General features: G+C 44.4%; 1 protein-coding gene across 1 annotated transcript in view; it reads right to left on the bottom strand.

Moving 5' to 3' along the window:
• Positions 1-11,736, bottom strand: part of rpa1 (replication protein A1) — a 67,159-nt gene extending 55,423 nt beyond the window's left edge. The window contains exons 1-2 of the mRNA XM_068010671.1: positions 11,565-11,736; positions 8,446-8,493 (exon numbers count right to left, since the gene is read on the bottom strand). Of these exons, the coding sequence (XP_067866772.1) occupies positions 8,446-8,493; positions 11,565-11,597 (81 nt within the window). The 5' untranslated portion in view covers positions 11,598-11,736. The remainder of the gene's footprint in view (positions 1-8,445; positions 8,494-11,564) is intronic.
• Between the last annotated feature and the right edge of the window lie 8,037 nt (positions 11,737-19,773).

Genomic DNA, 19,773 nt, shown 5'->3' with positions numbered 1-19,773 from the left:
GGTGGGACCTGTACAAGATGGACAAGCTACACCTTAACAGGACCGGAACTAACACCCTCGCAGGGATATTCGCTAGTGCTGTCATGGAGGGTTTAAACTAGCTTATCAGGGGGATGGGAACCTGGTTAACAGGAGGTAGAAAAGAAGTGAGTGACTTTAGAAGGCAGGCGAAACAAAGGTGAGCATCAACTAAGATGAGAATGCAGAATAATGTCAAGACGACAAGGTTAAGGGGATTCTACCTGAATGCACGCAGCATTTGCAACAAGGTAGATGATTTAAAGGCCCAAATAGAGGTAAATGGGTATGATCTAATTGCCGTAACTGAAACGTGGCTACAGGGTGACCAAGACTGGGAACTGAATATTCAATGATATTCCACATTTAGGATGGACAGGCAAAAAGAAAACACAGGTGGCGTTGTGCTGATAAGGGATGGGATCAGTTCATTAGTAAGCGAGGATCACAGATCGGAACCTACAAAATGTGGAACCTGTTTGGGTAGAGCTCAGAAACAGCAAGGGGCAGCAAACATTAGTAGGAGTTGTTTATAGGCTACCAAACAGTAGTGGAAATGTGGGGTATGGTAATAATCAGTAGATTAGAGAAGCATGTAGCGTGGGTAATACAGTAATCATGGGTGAATTCAATCTGCATGTAGACTGGGTAAACTGAATGAGCACTAATGCTGTGAAGGATGGGTTTCTGGAGTGTGTTAGGGATGGTTTTCTAGAGCAGTATGTCGAAGAACCGACTGGAGAATAGGCTATTTAAGAACTAGTATTATGTAATGAGAAAGGGCTAAGTAATAATCTTGTTGCAAAAGAACCTTTAGTGATGAGTGACCATAATATGATAAAATTTTACATTATGTTTGAAAGTGAGGCAGTTCAATCTGAAGCCAGGGTGTTAAATTTGAGCAAAGGAAATTATGAAGATATGAGGGGCAAACTGGCTGAGGTGGATTGGGAAAATACATTTAAAAAGGTATGACAGTACATCGGCAATGGATAGTCTTTAAAGAAATATTACATAGTTTACAGCAACTATACATTCCTTCAAGGCACAAAACCCCAAACAAAAGGCAGTCACCGTGGATGATAAAGAAAGTTAATCTTATCGAATCCTTAAAAGAAAGTGCCTGTAAAGGTGCCAGAAATAGTAGCAAACCTGAGGATTGGGAGGATTTTAGAATACACCAAAGGAGGACGAAGAAACTGATAAAGCATGAATAGAATATGAATACAAGCTAGCAAAAAATAAAAAAACAGATTGTAAAAGCTTCTACAGGTACTTAAAAAGGAAACGTTTGGCTAAGACAAATGTGGGTCCATTACAGGCAGAGTCAGGAGAATTTATAATGGGGAATAGAGAAATGGCAGAGAAGCTAAACGATTACTTTGCTTCTGTCTTCACTGAGGAAGATACAAGAAATCTCCCAGAATTAGTGATCCAAAGAATTGAGAGTGAGGAATTGAAGGTAATTAGTATTAGTAAGAAGGTTGTATTGGAGAAATTAATGGGGCTGAGGGAAGGACAGGATTGGCAGCTAAATGTTCCGGGATTTAGAAGCTTCAGGCGGGATAGAGGGGGATGTAAAAGGGGTGGGGGAGTTGCATTACTGGTTAAGGAGAATATCACAGCTGTACTGCGGGAGGACACCTCGGAGGGGTCATGCAGCGAGGCAATATGGATGGAGCTCAGGAACAGGAAGGGTGCAGTCACGAGGTTGGGGGTTTACTACAGGCCTCCCAACAGCCAACGGGAGGTGGAGGAGCAGATATGTAGACAAAATTTGGAAAGATGTAAAGGTAACAGGGTTGTAGTGGTGGGTGATTTTAACTTCCCCTATATTGACTGGGACTCACTTAGTGCTAGGGGCTTGGATGGGCAGAATTTGTGAGGAGCATCCAGGAGGGCTTCTTGAAACAATATGTAGATAGTCCAACTAGGGATGGGGCCGTACTGGACCTGGTATTGGGGAATGAGCCCGGCCAGGTGGCCCAAGTTTCAGTAGGGGAGCATTTCGGGAACAGTGACCATAATTCCGTAAATTTTAAAGGTACTTGTGGAAAAGGATAAGAGTAGTCCTCAGGTGAAGGTGCTAAATTGGGGGAAAGCTAATTATAACAATATTAGGCAGGAATTGAAGAATTTAGATTGGAGGCGGCTGTTTGAGGGTAAATCAACATCTGACATGTGGGAGTCTTTCAAACGTCAGTTGATTAGAATCCAGGACCGGAATGTTCCTCTGAGGAAGAAGGATAAGTTTGGCAAGTTTCAGGAACCTTGGATACCGAGGGATATTGTGAGCCTAGTCAAAAAGAAAAAGGATGCATTCGCAAGGGCTAGAAGGCTGGGAACAGATGAAGCCCTTGAGGAATATAAAGACAGCAGGAAGGAACTTAAGCAAGGAGTCAGGAGGGCTAAAAGGGGTCATGAAAAGTCATTGGCAAACAGGATTAAGGAGAATCCCAAGGCATTTTATACGTATATAAAGAGCAAGAGGGTAACCAGGGAAAGGGTTGGCCCACTCAAGGACAGAGGAGGGAATCTATGTGTGGAGCCAGAGGAAATGGGCAAGGTACTAAATGAGTACTTTGCATCAGTATTCACCAAAGAGAAGGACTTGGTGGATGAGGAGTCTAGGGAAGGGAGTGTAGTCTCGGTCATGTCGTTATCAAAAAGGAGGTGGTGTTGGGCGTCTTGCAAAGCATTAAGGTAGATAAGTCCCCAGGGCCTGATGGGATCTACCCCAGAATACTAAGGGAGGCAAGGGAAGAAATTGCTGGGGCCTTGACAGAAATCTTTGTATCCTCATTGGCTACAGGCGAGGTCCCAGAGGACTGGAGAATAGCCAATGTTGTTCCTTTGTTTAAGGGTAGCAAGGATAATCCAGGAAATTATAGTCCGGTGAGCCTTACGTCAGTGGTAGGGAAATTATTAGAGAGGATTCTACGGAACAGGATTTACTCCCATTTGGAAACAAATGAACTTATTAGCAAGAGGCAGCATGGTTTTGCGAAGGGGAGGTCTTGTCTCACTAACTTGATTGAGTTTTTTGAGGAAGTGACGAAGATGATTGATGAAGGAAGGGCAGTGGATGTTATCTATATGGACTTCAGTAAAGCCTTTGACAAGGTCCCTCATGGCAGACTTGTACAAAAGGTGAAGTCACACAGGATCAGAGGTGAGCTGGCAAGATGGATACAGAACAGGCTCGTTCATAGAAGACAGAGCGTAGCGGTGGAAGGGTGCTTTTCTGAATGGAGGGCTGTGACTAGTGGTGTTCCGCAGGGATCAGTGCTGGGACCTTTGCTGTTTGTAGTATATAGAAATGATTTGGAGGAAAATGTAGCTGGTTTGATTAGTAAGTTTGCGGACAACACAAAGGTTGGTGGAGTTGTGGATAGTGATGAGGATTGTCAGAGGATACAGCAGGATATAGATCGGTTGGAGACTTGGGCGGAGAAATGGCAGATGGCGTTTAATCCGGACAAATGTGAGGTAATGCATTTTGGAAGATCTAATACAGATGGGAAGTATACAGTAAATGGCAGAACCCTTAGGAGTATTGACAGGCAGAGAGATCTGGGCGTGCAGATCCACAGGTCACTGAAAGTGGCAATGCAGGTGGATAAGGTAGTCAAGGAGGCATACGGCATGCTTGCCTTCATCGGTCGGGGCACAGAGTATAAAAATTGGCAAGTCATGTTGCAGCTGTACAGAACTTTAGTTAGGCCACATTTAGAATACTGCGTGCAATTCTGGTCGCCACACTACCAGAAGGACGTGGAGGCTTTGGAGAGGGTACAGAAGAGGTTTACCAGAATGTTGCCTGGTCTGGAGGGCATTAGCTACGAGGAGAGGTTGGATAAACTCGGATTGTTTTCACTGGAACGACGGAGGTGGAGGGGCGGCATGATAGAGGTTTACAAAGTTATGAGTGGCATGGACAGAGTGGGTAGTCAGAAACATTTTCCCAGGGTGGAAGAGTCAGTTACTAGGGGACATAGGTTTATGGTGCAAGGGGCAAAGTTTAGAGGGGATGTGCGAGGCAAGTTCTTTACACAGAGGGTGGTGAGTGCCTGGAACTTGCTGCCGGGGGAGGTGGTGGAAGCAGGTAGATAGCGAAGTTTAAGAGGCATCTTGACAAATACATGAATAGGATGGGAATAGAGGGATACGGTCCAGGGAAGTGCAGAAGGCTTTAGTTTAGACAGGCATCAAGATCGACGCAGGCTTGGAAGGCCGAATGGCCTGTTCCTGTGCTGTACTGTTTTTTGTTCTTTGGTTGAAAAGTCCCCAGGACCTGATATTCTACATCCCAGAGTGTTGAAAGAGCTAGCTCCGCAGATAGTGGATGCTTTGGTGATCATCTTCCAAAATTCTCGAGATTCTGGAGCAGTTGCTGCAGATTGGAATGTAGCAAATGTCACCCCACTATTTAAGGAGGAAGAGAGAAAAGAGGGAATTACAGACCTGTCAGCCTTACATCAGTCATTTGGAAAATGCTATAATCTGTTCTAAAGGATGTGATAAATGGACACGTGGATAATAATGATCTGACCGGGCATAGTCATCATGTATTTATGAATGGGAAATCACTTTTGACGAACCTGTTGGAGTTTTTTTAAAGGATGTGCCTAACAGAATTGATAAAGGGAGGCGATGGACGTGGTATACTTGGATTTTCAGAAGGCTTTTGATAAAGTCTCCCACAGGAGGTTGATTAGCAAAATTAAAGCACATGGGATAGGAGGTAATATACTGGCATGGATTAAGGATTGGTTAACAGGCAGAAAGCAGAGTGTAGGAATAAACGGATCATTCTCGCATTGACAGGCTGTGACTAGTGTGGTACTGCAGGGATCAGTGCTTGGGCCCCAGCTGTTCACAATATATATCAATGATTTGGATGTGGGAACCAAATTGGAACCCGGTGAAAGTGATTTAAATCCAAGTTCAAGGTTCATGGATGACAACATTAGGTGGGAATGTGTGTTGTGAGGAAGATGCAAAGCGGCTTCAAGGGGATTTGGACAGACTTGGGCAAGAACGTGGCAGATGGAATATAATGTGGAAAAATGTGAGGCTATCCACTTTGGTAGGAGGAATAGATGTGCAACGTATTTCTTAAATGGTAACAGATTAGGAAGTGGAGATGTACAAAGGGACCTGGGTGTCCTTGTCAATAAGTCAATGAAAGCTAACATGCAGGAGCAGCAAGCAATTAAGAAGGCTAATGGTATGTTAGCCTTTATCGCAAGAGGATGTGAGTACAGGAGTACTGAAGTCTTGCTTCAATTGTATAGAACCTTGGTTAGACTGCACCTGGAGTACTGTGTGCAGTTTTGGTTGATATTGGTGGATATTACTGCCATAGATGGAGTGCAATGAAGGTGCACCAGACTTGTTCCCGGGATAGCGGGACTGTTCTGTGAAGAGAGAATGGGGAAACCGGGTCTGTATTCTCTGGAGTTTCGAAGAATGGGAGGTGATCTCATTGCAACCTACAAAATACAACCTGCAGTGTAGATCAGCTAAGATATTTCCCCTGGTTGGAAAGTCTAGAACCAGGGAACACAATTTCAAAATAAGGAGGAAGCCACTTAGGACAGAGATGAGAAGTTTCTTTACCCAGAGGGTTGGAATTCTCTAACCCAGAGGGCTGTGGAAGCTCAGTCATTGAGTATGTTTAAAGCAGAGATTGACAGATTTGTAAATACCAATGACATAAGGGGATATAAGGATAGTGAAGGAAAAAGGCATTGAAGTGGATGATCAGCCATGATCGTACTGAATGGCGGGGCAGGCTCGATGGGCAGAATGGTCTACTCCTGCTCTTATGTTCCTACAATCACAAGGGTAGAGTTTTCACCGTTTTGTTGGCTTTCTTGGTGCAATTTTTCCACAATCGACAATGTAGCCAAAGAATCATGGAAATTTAAGCGGAAATTGAGTTTCCATGATTTTTTGCACTAGTTTTTTAAAAAATGTGCTGGAAACCAGCCCTGCCCACAAAATTGACTTCACTCCCAGGATGGATTAATCACCATTGGACATTTCTGCCAACCGTGCTCGTTCGCAGGCCTTTGAGGAAGCTCTCAAGCTAGTTCTTTTGGGCACAAGGACACCAATAGGCAAGTTGTAATAGCTTTTGAACGTATTACTGAAAAATATACTAAGAAACTGACTACCTTACCTCAATGTATCTGGCAAATGGTTCTGTATATTTCTTTAAAATCAATTTCAGTTATTTAAAATCAAATGACTCACAGATGCTGGATTGACATGCTAATTTTGTAATAAACCCATTTTCAGCTGTATTAATCTAACTGCACCAAGTTACCACTCTTAAATGCATCACAGAATATTTTTTAAAGCAGAACTATTTAAAAATTTTCAATTACATTCTAAAAACGCTGTCTAATTGTGCTGGTTCATGATGGATTTTGCGTTACGAGTGAGTTTAAAGGGGATGACAAAAAAAAACTTCTCAAAACTAGCTCAATTTTGAGTACAAATTGTGCCTGAATTGACAACTGCGCCCAAAGTAGAAATTATACCCCGCAGTTCTAGGTCTACCCCCTCAGTGATGTTTCAGCTGCTCTAAATCAGCCCACTCTGTTGAACTATCAATGGCAGCAGGGAAATAATATGAAAATAACTGCAGTTTTCCTGCAGAAAGACTTGCAGGTGATAGGTAAATTGGCCGTTGTAAATTGCCCCTAGTGTACAGAGGTGATAGGGAATAGGGGATTACTGTAGGGTTAGTATAAATGGGTGGTTGTTGGTCGGCACAGACTCGGTGGGCCGAAGGGCATGTTTCAATGCTGTATCTCTAAATAAATAAAATAAAAAAAAATAGAACAGGAACAAAAGCAACACCCACTTTCTGTTCAACGGATTACAAAATATCTGCCAAAATACTTCCTTTAAAATCTCAATGTCTCCACTGTACCTTGCAACAGAACTGGAGTAGCCATATAAATACCGTGGCTACAAGAGCAGGTCAGAGGCTAGAAATCCTGCGGCGAGTAACTCATCTCCTGACTCCCCAAAGCCTGTCCACCATCTACAAATCAGGAGTGTGATGGAATACTCTCCACTTGCCTGGATGAGTGCAGCTCCAACAACACTCAAGAAGCTTGACACCATCCAGGACAAAGCAGCCTGCTTGATTGGCACTCCATCCACAAACATTCACTGGCTCCACCACCAATGCACAGTGGCAGCAGTCTGTACCATCTACAAGATGCACTGCAGCAATACGCCAAGGCTCCTCAGACAGCACCTTCCAAACCCGCGACCTCTACCAACTAGAAGGACAAGGACGGCACAGTGACGCAGTGGTTTGCACCGCAGCCTCACAGCTCCAGCAACCCGGGTTCAATTCTGGGTACTGCCTGTGTGGAGTTTGCAAGTTCTCCCTGTGTCTGCGTGAGTTTCCTCTGGATGCTCCGGTTTCCTCCCACTTGCAGGTTGATAGGTAAATTGGCCATTAGCAATTGCCCCTAGTATAGGTAGGTGGTAGGGAAATATAGGGACAGGTGGGGATGTGGTAGGAATATGGAATTAGTGTAGGATTAGTATAAATGGGTGGTTGATGGTCGGCACAGACTCGGTGGGCCGAAGGGCCTGTTTCAGTGCTGTATCTCTAAACTAAACTAAAATGCACGGGAACACTACCACCTGCAAGTTCCCCTCCAAGTCACACACCATCCTAACTTGAAACTAGATCGTCGTTCCTTCACTACCACTCGCTCAAAGTCCTGGAACTCCCTTCCTAACAGCACTATGAGTATACCTACCTCAAATGGACTGCAGCAGTTCAAGAAGGCAGCTCACCACCACCTTCTCAAGGGCAATTAGGGATGGGCAATAAATGCTGGCCTAGCCAGCGACGTCCACATCCCATGAATGAATAGAAAAAAAAAAAGAGATTAACTGGCACACTTGAGGCAGACGGGGTTTTTTTTCCTACAGGGGTAACAGAACCGAAGAAGAAAAGGCACTGAGCTACTCAAGAGCCCCCAATATCACCACTAGCTGTGAGCTGGGAGCAGTTCCCCTCTTCACCATCTTTCCTATGAGGAATATGATAGTACATAAATAGAGAAGCAAACAGGTACACACACAACTGCTTAATATTTTCATGACAAAATTATTTCTTTGCATGTGAATTAAAGTCAACCCTCACCAATAAGGTTAGCAGATTACTAGTTGGGCAAATGATTTGCTGTGACAAGTGGTGTATTATTGTTCACACACTCAGAAACCAGTATTTTCATTGCTTCTGGAACTTGTTTTTATGCAAAACTGTGGTACTCACTACAAATCACGTTGGGCACAGTTAATTGGAGACAATTACATGATGTGTATTGCCAAATCAGTTGACCTAATTACAAAGCAGTAATACACAATGGAAAATAAGATACTTACAATAACTTGTAAAAGTGGCTGTGAAGGAGTTCCTCCTTGAACTATTGACTGTAAGATAAAGTTGAAGAGTTATTACTCAAGAGATGTGTGTTGTCCTTTTCAGAGGAATTACAAACCAAGTCTTTTGAGTCATCATAAAGATGAGCCTTGAGGTTGAAGTACTTCACATGCTCAAATTGAAAAGTGAGTTTGCAACATGAGATTATTCACAAACATTACACCTCTGAAGTTACAGTAACATTTCTTTTCCAGTTGGAAGGCCATGCCCACCCTTTAGCACCTCCCCAAATCCATGTTCTCAGAATTCATATTGCAGACATGAATCAAACTCTCATCACTGCATACCACCCCAGATCAGCATGCAAACTACTGCAGCACTGCCCTTTTCATTTTCACAAGTATGTGGATTTTCAGTGTCAACAAGGATGACATTAATTAAAAAGTAGGGCGAACGATGACAACCTTCTCGCAGCCAGCCCCATTACATGATATTAGATCTCAACTAATGTCATCTCAAAGGACACCAAACTTGTCGGTAAATCAACCTTCCGGTGAGAGTGGCAAATCAGGGAAGTAAAAGGTTTGTTTTCCAGTGTTTTGTGCCTAAACGCTTTAATTAAAATTTAAAAATGTCATTTATGGTTCTCAATTAGATTGCATTCACTAAAGGATTGTTTAGTGATGTTAGGTACATTTGCAGCATTTTACACTAGAAATAGTACATGTTTTCAGAATGGATTACCACTCCCTGCAAGCAGACTTCACATCTACAAACCAAAGCAAGTTTTTATCTTCCCAATGTTTAGGTAAATGTAACGAGATGCAGATTTTGAAGAGAAACTCTTGCCACTATATTTTAACTGACTGGAATATTTCACATTCCACAATGTAACCTTGGTGTCTTCAATAGACAGTTGAATTATTGTTTCCACTGAGGTTTGGGCTTCAACACTAAACACTGTTCCTTCAGATGCCTGGTCCTAAGCCGCTGTCCCTCTATCTCATTCCTCCTTTAAGACACTCCTTAAAACCTACCCATTTAACCAAGCTTCTGGCCATCTGCCCTAATATCTCATTAAGCGGCTCAGTGTCAAATTTTATTTCAGAACACAACAAATACAGCAGAGATAGAAAGGAAAAGAGTTGGTGGAATCCTATAAGTTAGGGACATCTGGGAGATTATGAAGTTGCATGATGAATGACTCTGCCTAGACACCTCTGAAAGTGAAGCAGACAAAGTTAACAACAGTAGGGGTATGTTACAAAGCACCAGGTTAGGAGCAAAAGAAGAAAGGTAAGTTACATTGTGAAGAAATAAAGCAGGTATGCAAAAACAGTAGTTATTTTAATGGAAACGTCACTTCAAATTTAAACCGGGAACACCAAAAGTAATTTGGTGTCCAAGTTGGTAAACGTAATGCATAGCTATTGCATGAAGCAGCTATGCAGGTGCACCACCTTAAGTGGTTTCCTTGAATTGGTAATAAATGACCCAGGCCCCACACACGGAATAGAAGTCATGGCAGCCTTAGGGGTCAGCAATCACAACGATCCAGCTCAACATGATGTGGGATTCTGAAATATTCAGGAAAAATAAATTCATCTTTTAACAGTTAATTCCTTTCAAAAAATTGAGGGAATACTTAATTGGAGGGGAAAGGCAGAGGGGTTAATTCAACAGTACAGGATAAGTGGAGCATCCTTTGACATGCTGCTGAGCACAGGATCAGCAAGCAGAGGCTGAACAAGAGTGTACTTAAGGAGTAACCTACAAGATTATGAGGGAAATGCTGGACTGTGGGACTAAACTGGACAGCTGTTTCAAGGAGACGGCACAGGCATGACAGATCAAATGTCATCCTCCTGTGCTGTCAGATTCTACTCTATGCTCCTATAACCCTACAAGTTTCTGATCAACATAACTCATCTTTCTCCTTCAGATACTGATGTATACAGCTTTAGTTTACAACACAAAATGAGCATATGCAGCCCACTGTATCTGTGCACAATCGTTGCTGGACCAATCCAAAACCACTCATTGCACCTTATGTGCGCCAATTGTCTGCTGACATGAGAGTACAATTCAAAAGTTCACTCACTTGTTATGGCTGTTTGGAACATTAGGAAATCCTGAGAGGCACTAGAGAAGCTATCACCTAGAGACCCCAATCACAGATTTGGCTTATCTGTCAGTTAACCATTTTGTTTTAATATAACCCCAAATCAGAAAAAAATCTAGACCTTTCTCAATAATTGTATATTTTCCCATGCAAATAAAGTCAACCATATTATCTATTTTAATTACTCCACCACTGGCAACCTGCCCAGGTCTTTGACCAAGCTTTTGATCATCTGTCCTGACATCTCCTTCTGTGGCTCAATGTCAAATTTTGTTTGATAACACTCCTGTTAACACTTGGGGATGTTATATAACATTGAAATGTGCTATATAAATACATAAATAAATTCCCAACACCTATGAAAAAAAGGAATCATAGAATTACAGAATTGTTACAGCGCAGGAGGCCATTCGGCCCAACAAGTCAGAACTGTGATGAAAGATCACACACCTGAAAGGTTAACTCTGCTCTCTCCACAGATGCTGCCAGACCTGCTGAGTATTTCCAACACTGTTTTTATTTCAGATTTCCAGCATCCTCAGAACTTTACTTTTATTTTCGTGTTTTATACAAGTTTCACATACCTCCACGCTCTTGCAATCTACGCCCCTATCAATAAAGCCCATGAGAACGCCAGGAATTTATACCTGAAAGGGGTAACCCAATTTAACTCCAGCTATATTTGACTTTTATTCCTAGAGCGAAGGTTGCTGTATTTGCCAGATTCAACTCCTACTGTGCCAGTTGGTGGCACATCCAGGGCCCGGTGCAGAGGCTTCACATTCTCCCCACACACATTAGCCTATACAGCAGCAATTTTAAAAACTGCACTATTTTATCATGACCTAGTGCTAATTTTCCTCCCTCCTCAACGGGCACATTCGACCAACTTTAATTCAGAAGAATTACTCCCTGCGACATTGGCCGGCCAGCAGGCGAGTGCACAAGAGTAGAAAAATGAAACTGATTTTTGTGAAGTAAAAAGTGTTGCGTACACACCGCTATAGCTCCTTCCGACAGTCTGGCCGCCATCCTTTACTCCGGTCTGAGTCCCGAACGGCTTTAAAATCTCTTCCAACCGCTCCTACTTCCACTCTGGCGCCAAAATAACACCAGCGCGCTCTCCCACGCTCGAAGCCGCTCGGCCGCCCCGGTACTGGCAATGCGCAGCCGCAGTCAGCTACCCTGTCAGAGGGTGCAGCTTCATTTCCTTCATTGCGCATGCGTAGTGCCTGTACTTTGCGGTGGGGTCGGATACTGCGTAATGACGTCGCAGGCGGTGGAGGCGAGTGGGCGATGTTGGTTGGACGCCATGTTTGACCCGTGAGGGAAAAAAACGCATTTATTCAGCCGCCTTTCACTACTTCAGGCCATCTTACAGCTCTTTACAGCCAATGAAGTACCTTTGAAGCATAGTCATTGTAATGTAGGAAACGTAGTTGCCAATTTGTGCACAGTAAGGTCCCACGAACAGCAATGTGATAATGGCCCATTTTTTTCAAATGATGCTGCTTGAGGGTTTAATGTTGGAAAAGACACCGTGCAAGCTCCCCTCTGCTCTTTGAAACAGTGTTGGGGGATCTTTCACATCCACCTAAGAGGGCAGACAGGGCCTCAGGTTAATTCTTAACAGAAAATACAGCACCTCTGGCAGCATCAGCCGAGGCTTTTTGGGCTCAAGTGTCTGGAGAGGTGTTCAGAGGGCGAGAGAGAGACAGAGGGAAATGTCCCGACTCCAGAAAAGTATGCAAAATCTGCTCCGGTTGCAGTCCATGGGGGTCGAGGTCAAGGAGGACCTCCAAGAGGTGAAGAGCCAGCAGGCCTCGTTCTTTGCCAAGGAGGCCTCCAAGATCATCTTCCGGTCCAGAGTCCTCTCCATGGAACAGTATGAGATGTGCTCGTGTTACATCTTCCAAAAGGTACACACACAGAGCTCTGTTATCAGCAGCCTGAAGGAAGAAGATGGCTCGGTAACGTCTTCGCAGTCCGACATACTAAGGATCAGCAAATCCTTTTATGCTGGGCTGTATGACGCGAAGCCCACAGACAGCAGAGCCTTCCTGTCATCCATCACAGCAGGAGGGAGAGACTGGATAATCCGCTAACTCTGGACGAGCTGACAAAGGCCGTCGAGTCCTTCGAGACGAGTAAAACTCCCGGAAGCGACGGCTTACCGGTCGAGTTGTACTCGGCCCTGTGGGACTGGGTCGGCCCGGACCTGCTTGAAGTATACGAGAGCATGCTCCTGGCCGGCAGCACGTCAGAATCCATGAGGAAAGGCATCATCACCCTCACTTACAAGTGGAAGGGGTAGAGGGCAGAAATCAGAAATTGGCAGCCCATCTCACTGCTTAATGTTGACTACAAGATTCTGTCCAAAGTCATAGCCAGTCGAGTCAAGTCTGCTCTGGAGTTGGTGATCCACCCCGATCAGACCTGCACTGTACCCGGCAGGAGGATCTCTGATAGTCTCGTGCTACTCAGGGATACGATCGCCTACGTACGGGACAGGAGGGTGGACACCTGCCTCATCAGCCTGGACCAGGAGAAGGCTTTTGACAGGATACCGCACACCAACATGATGGACGTGCTTTCCAAAATGGGGTTTGGGGAGGGAATCTGCAACTGGATCAAAACTACTCTACAGAAACATCAGTAGCGCAGTCTCAATCAATGGGTGGGAATCGGAAAGTTTCCCGATCCAATCTGGAGTCAGACAGGGCTGTCCTCTCTCCCCGGTCTTGTTTGTTTGCTGTATTGAACCCTTTGCTGAGTCTATTAGGAAGGATGCGAGCATAAGAGGGGTGACAATCCCAGGCAGCGGAGGCACTCAGGTTAAAACCTCCCTGTACATGGATGAAGTCGCCGTGTTCTGCTCGGATCCGCTGTCTGTGCACAGACTGATGAGCATCTGCGACCAGTTCGAACTGGCCTCGGGAGCCAAAGTTAACCACAGCAAGAGCGAGGCCATGTTCTTTGGGAACTGGGCTGACCGATCCTTTGTCCCCTTCACCGTCAGGTCAGATTACCTGAAGGTGCTGGGGATATGGTTCGGAAGGGCCGGGGCATGCACCAAAACCTGGGAGAAGCGAGTAGCCAAGGTACAACAAATGTTGAGCATGTGGGGGCAGCGATCTCTCTCCATTGTGGGTAAGAACCTGGTCATCTGGTGCGAGGCGCTCACGTTGTTGCTGTACGTGGCGCAGGTCTGGCCCATCCCCCACTCCTGCGCTGTGGCAGTCACCCGAGCCATTTTCCGCTTCATCTGGGCATCTAAAATGGACCGGGTCCGGAGGGACACGATGTTCAAATCTCTGGACAAGGGCGGGAAAAATGTACCCAACGTGGCCCTCATCCTGATGACCACCTTCGTGTGCGGCTGCATCAAGCTGTGTGTAGACCTCCAGTACGCAAACTCCAAGTGTCACTACGTGCTGAGGTTCTATCTGTCCCCGGTGTTGCGAAGGATGGGCCTGGTCACATTGCCGCGGAACGCTCCATGCAGTTGGGCCGTGCCGTACCACCTATCCTTCGTGGAGCAGTTTCTGCGGGAAAACACCTTTGACCACCGGTCCATCAGGCAGTGGTCTGCACGGAACGTCCTCAAGGCCCTACGGGAAAAGGAGATGGTGGATCCTGTCGGATGGTTCCCCGAGCAGACCGTCAAAGTCATTTGGCGGAATGCCTCATCACCAGAACTTTCAAACAAGCACCAAGACGTAGCTTGGCTGGTGGTGAGAAGGGCCCTCCCCGTCAGATCCTTCATGCACACCCGATGTCTCGCCCCCTCCGCACAATGTCCCCGCGGTGGCTGTGGTGGGGAAGAGACGGTCGCCCACCTCCTCCTGGAATGTGTCTTCACAAAGCAGGTGTGGAAAGAGATGCAGTGGTTTTTGTCGAGGTTCATCCCAAGCAGCTCTGTAACACAGGAGTCTGTGCTCTACGGGCTGTTCCCAGGGACGCACACCGAGACAAACATCAACTGCTGCTGGAGGACTATCAATTCGGTGAAAGACGCCCTTTGGTCTGCCCGAAACATGCTGGTCTTCCAGTGCAAAGAGTTGTCCACCACCGAATGTTGCAGACTGGCACATTCCAAGGTCCAGGACTATGTGCTGAGGGACGCACTAAAGCTTGGGGCAGCCGCAGCAAAGGCTCAATGGGGAAAGACCACAGTGTAACGTCCCCCCACCAAGCTGAACTGAGGGGCTGGATCCATGGGAAACCCCTCGAACTGTATCGGGAAAATTTTGTGTGCTGTAAATGTGAAAATGTAATTGGTATGACAATGAAATGGAAGAGTTGTGAGGCAACTCATGATTGTATAGAAGGAAACTGATCACCTTTGCACTGTTTGTATTTTTTGACGATGTTGTTTTAAACTGTTTGGGAATGTAATTTTTACAGATTTTTATGAATAAAGTATATTTTGGAAATAAATAAAAAAAAGTCTCTGGAGTGGGACTTGAACCCACAATCTTCTGACTCATAGGAGAGAGGGCTCTCCAGTGAGCCATGGCTAACAACTGCAATGTGAATGCAAAAGTGGGGGGGGGGGGAAGGGTTTTTTCTAAATAATACATCCCAACCTGTTCAGTTTTTTCAAATATCTGTAATCTTTCTGTTCTGATACCATCCTTGTAAATCTTTTTGGAACATTTCTGCAATGCTTCTATATCCGTATTATAGTATGGAGACCACGATTCACAAGCATGGCTTGACAAGGGTCCTACACAGTTCTAGCTTGGATTGTATAGTTTTTTTAAAATTTTAAATATGAATTGTCAGCTCATCCAAAACACTTTGTTGCCACTATCCAGTCCTATCCCATACCAAGTGTGACTTATCCTTCACCCTTGTCCTACCTTGACTCCTGGTCCCTCAAGGTTTAAGGTTGCCAACTCTGATTGAACATATATCTGGAGGTTTCAAACACATGTTTTCACAGCCTTTTACCCCATCTGCAATATTGTTTTCAAAAAGTACAAAATAAATGGGAAAAAACATTTTTATAATGCCTCTTCAACTTTTCTCCAAGGTTGCTCACAGCAGTGTCCAGGGGATTAATCTTTGATTCCTGTAGATTCCAGGACAATCCTAGAGGGTTGGCAACCCTACCAAGGACTCTAAAAGTCTTGCCCCACCCCTGCTTTATTTGCTTGAAACCATGTTTTTGCCATGTGCCTGCCCCCTGTTTTTTTCATGTTTGTGCTTTTGACCAGGGCTGCTCATTTTTCTGTCAATTCACACCCTCTCTGCACTAATTTAGTTTTAGAGATACAGCACTGAAACAGGCCCTTCGGCCCACCGGGTCTGTGCCGACCATCAACCACCCATTTATACTAATCCTACACTAATCCCATATTCCTACCACATCCCCACCTGTCCCTATATATTTACCTACCACCTACCTATACTAGGGGCAATTTATAATGGCTAATTAACCAATCAACCTGCAAGTCTTTGGCATGTGGGAGGAAACCGGAGCACCCGGAGGAAACCCACGCAGACAGAGGGAGAACTTGCAAACTCCACACAGGCAGTCGCCAGAATTGAACCTGGGTTGCTGGAGCTGTGAGGCTGTGGTGCTAACCACTGCGCCACTGTGCATTGTCTTTCAGTACATCATTAACACGCCCTTTGCCTTTGCTCCATGACATTCTTGACAGTTATTCTCTGTGACCCTCTGTCCTATCAACACCCCTTTTGTTATCTCTTGCCCCACCCCCGCTTTATTTTCTTAAAACCTATTACATTTCTAACCTTTGCCAGTTCTGATGAAAGGTCACTGACCTGACACGTTCACTCTGTTTCTCTCTCCACAGATGCTGCCAGACCTGTTGAGTATTTCCAGCACTTTTTGTTTTTATTTTAGATTTCCAGCATCTGCAGTATTTTGCTTTTATTTTACTCAAAGTAAAATGTTGTGTTTAAATCCTCACCCTCCTGCTACTTTTTGCTATCTCAGGAACCTCCTCCAGCTGTACAAGTCCTTCACCAAGCTCTTTATTTTCTCACTCCAGCCTCCACTTCATGTACCTTTGCTGCACCATTTATATTGAATTACATTAAATATAGAGCACAGACTTTTTCACCCAGAGGGCGGTGATGGTCTGGAACTCACTGCCTGAAAGGGTAATTGAGGCTGTGACCCTCAACTCATTGAACAGGAGTCTGGATATGCACTTCAAGTGCCGTAAGCTGCAGGGCTATGGACCAAATGCTGGAAGGTGGGATTAGAATAGGTGGATCATTTTTTGGCTGGCACAAACACGATGGGCCAAGTGACCTCTTTCTGTGCCTTAAACTTCTATGATTCTAAGTCTTGAGAGGAAAACAAGCCTTTTCAGGAAACCACCTGACTTCCAGCAACAACAACAAACCTTTCTTGGAAACTACCTGACTTCCAGCTCAATAAACAACAGAGAACTTTGGACACCTGGAGAAGTTGTTTACAAAGAAGTGACAGGTTAAGATTGATGGAGGTCAAAAAGTTGACCTCCTGTTTTCATTTCGCTTTTGCATTGTTTTGAGTTGGGGTTGAACTGTATGCAAAGGGAGAGAACTTCCAATGAGAGAAGAGAATTTCCAAGGAAGGAGAGAAGACCACAGCCCAGCTCAGCTTTCCAGCACCTCTCTAAAAGACCCTGAGAAGTCCAACTTGTAAACTCATCTTGTCTCCTGTCTTTGAAGAAAAGCCTGCTAAATTAATTCTCAACACCGCCTGAAAAGAACTGTTATAAAAGATCCCAGTGACCTGTCTACATGTACTTGGAGGCCAGACTGTATGCCATTCTTGGAACACGACATATCTCATCTGCTGTAATAAAAACAAAAAGTGCTGGAAATACTCAGCATGTCTGGCAGAATCTGTGGAGAGAGAAGCAAAGTTAACGTTTCAGGTCTGTAACCTTTCATCAGAACTGGCAAAGGTTAGAAAAGAATGAGGTTTTAAGCAAGCGAAGGCGAGGGGGTGGGGGGAGAACAAAGGGGAAGGTGTTAGATAGGGCAGAGGACAGGAGAGATTAAATAACAAAGTTGTCCTGGGACAAAGGCAAAGAGTGTGTTAATGCTTGTGATGAAAGACAAAGCATTAGTCCAGAGAGACTGTTAATAGCAGAATAATGAGCAGCTCTGACTACATGAAAAGCAGGCAGCAGTATCTCACCTGCTGTTTCTTCAAGTGTTCAGCCCAAGTTGTTTCTGTCTGTAATAGAGCTCTAAAACATTAATCCCTTTATTTTTCTGGTTAACCCGTGTATGTGTGAGTGTGAGGGGCTGAGGTAGAAAGGAAACTTTAATATTTCAATCTGTGTGTTTATGCTTTACTTCATTACTGGTTAAGACTTGTTTTATAATAAACTGATAATTTTGCTGTTTATTAAAGAAACCTGGTTGGTGTGTTTTATCCTGGGATTAAAATAGAGTCTATGATTGACCGTATCGGTAAGTGGGAAAAATGTAAATATATTTTGTGACCTGTGGAAAAGTGGAACTAGAATAAACAGTGCACTCCTCACACCTCGGTTGTAACAGATTACAGATTATATTTTCAATATACATTTCATGTCAAACATTCTCTGCTGCATACAGCCCAAGGGGTTTTCCATGGGTTCCAGCCCCTTAGTGTCCTAGAGCAGGAGGGCCTTAGACTGTGGCTTTTCGCCAGTGCTTGATAGTGTGGCATTGTACTCTTGTCTGTTAACTGTAAAGCATAAGAAAAAGCCAGATGGTCTATTCAGCTCAGTCTTTTCACAGCCCATGAATAATCTGCTCTATGATCAACCAAACCCATCTAATCTGAGGGTAAACTCTCCAAATCTTTGCCCAGCTGCAAAACTCAATCATTGCTCTCTAACCTTTCAAGCTGCATTATTCATCCCTGATCGGTTGCCTTTCTTGGCATGACATTTACATAGTCTTAGAAGGTCAACAACCCCAGAGCAGTGGAGTCCTGATAACCCTCAGTCCTGTCCCTAACCTTTTAAAATTAATTGGTGCACATTTAGCTGAGAATCTATTTCGCATTTCAGCCACACCGTTTGGTGCACCTTCTCTTACTTTCTTAGTTACTTTCTCTTCCATACATCTTCTGTCAACTTTTGTATTTCTCAGTTCCCAATCTGCCTCTCAATTTTTCCAATGTCTCTCCCGCTCTGCTACAGCGTCTAGATTTGAGCCGCAGTCTGCCTATTATGAAGTTACGTATGTCACAGGTTGTATGGAGTGGGAGAAGTCAGAGGCAATCGCATAAAATTTATCAACGAATTTGATAACGTCTTACAATGATTTTAGGAGGCATTGACAAATGTTACAGTATCGAACTTCCTGGAACCTGAGGGACTCTGTGCCATCTGTGAGAAACGTACAGCACTATTTATTGTGTACTCGTATGTAAAGAACACAATTTTTAACATAATAATGCAAAAATAATCTAGTCTTACCCTGGGTAGAAAGGGAAATCAAACTCTGGCTTCATGAGTGGGCAGCAGAGTGATGCAACCCTGAGACAAAGCACAAATATCACACCAGAAATGTTGGGGAACACAGGGTTTAGTGAGAGAGAAGAACTGAAGGAAATCAGTATTAGTCGAGAAATGGTGTTGGGGAAATTGATGGGATTGAGGGCTGATAGGTCCCCGGGGCCTAATGGTCTGCATCCCAGAGTATTTAAGGAAGTGGCCTGAGTAATAGTGGATGCATTGGTGGTCATCTTCTGGGATTCTATTGACTCTGGAACAGTTCCTACAGATTGGAGGGTAGCTAATGTAACCCCACTATTTCAAAAGGGAGGTAGAGAGAACAGGGAATTATAGATCAGTCAGCCTGACGTCGGGAGTGGGGAAAATTCTAGAGTCAATTATCAAAGATTTTATAGCAGAGCACTTGGAGAACAGTAGTAGAATCGGACAGACTCAGCATGGATTTATGAAAGGGAAATCATGCTTGACAAGTCCACTAGAATTCATCGAGGATGTAACTAGTAGAGTTGATGAGGGGGAGCCAGTGGTTGTGGTTTATTTGGACTTTCAGAAGGCTTTCGACAAAGTCCCACATAAGAGATTAGCATGTAAAATTAAAGCGCATGGGATTGGGGGTAGTGTATTGCGATGGATAGAAAATTGGTTGGTGGACAAGAAACAAAGTGTAGGGATAAATGGGTCTTTTTCCGAATGGCAGGCAGTGACTAGTGGGGTACCGCAGGGAT

This window comes from Heterodontus francisci, chromosome 30 (assembly GCF_036365525.1).
Source record: "Heterodontus francisci isolate sHetFra1 chromosome 30, sHetFra1.hap1, whole genome shotgun sequence".
Lineage (NCBI taxonomy): Eukaryota > Metazoa > Chordata > Chondrichthyes > Heterodontiformes > Heterodontidae > Heterodontus > Heterodontus francisci.
The sequence above is the reverse complement of the archived record's forward strand: the minus strand, read 5'-3'. Positions and strand labels throughout refer to the sequence as shown.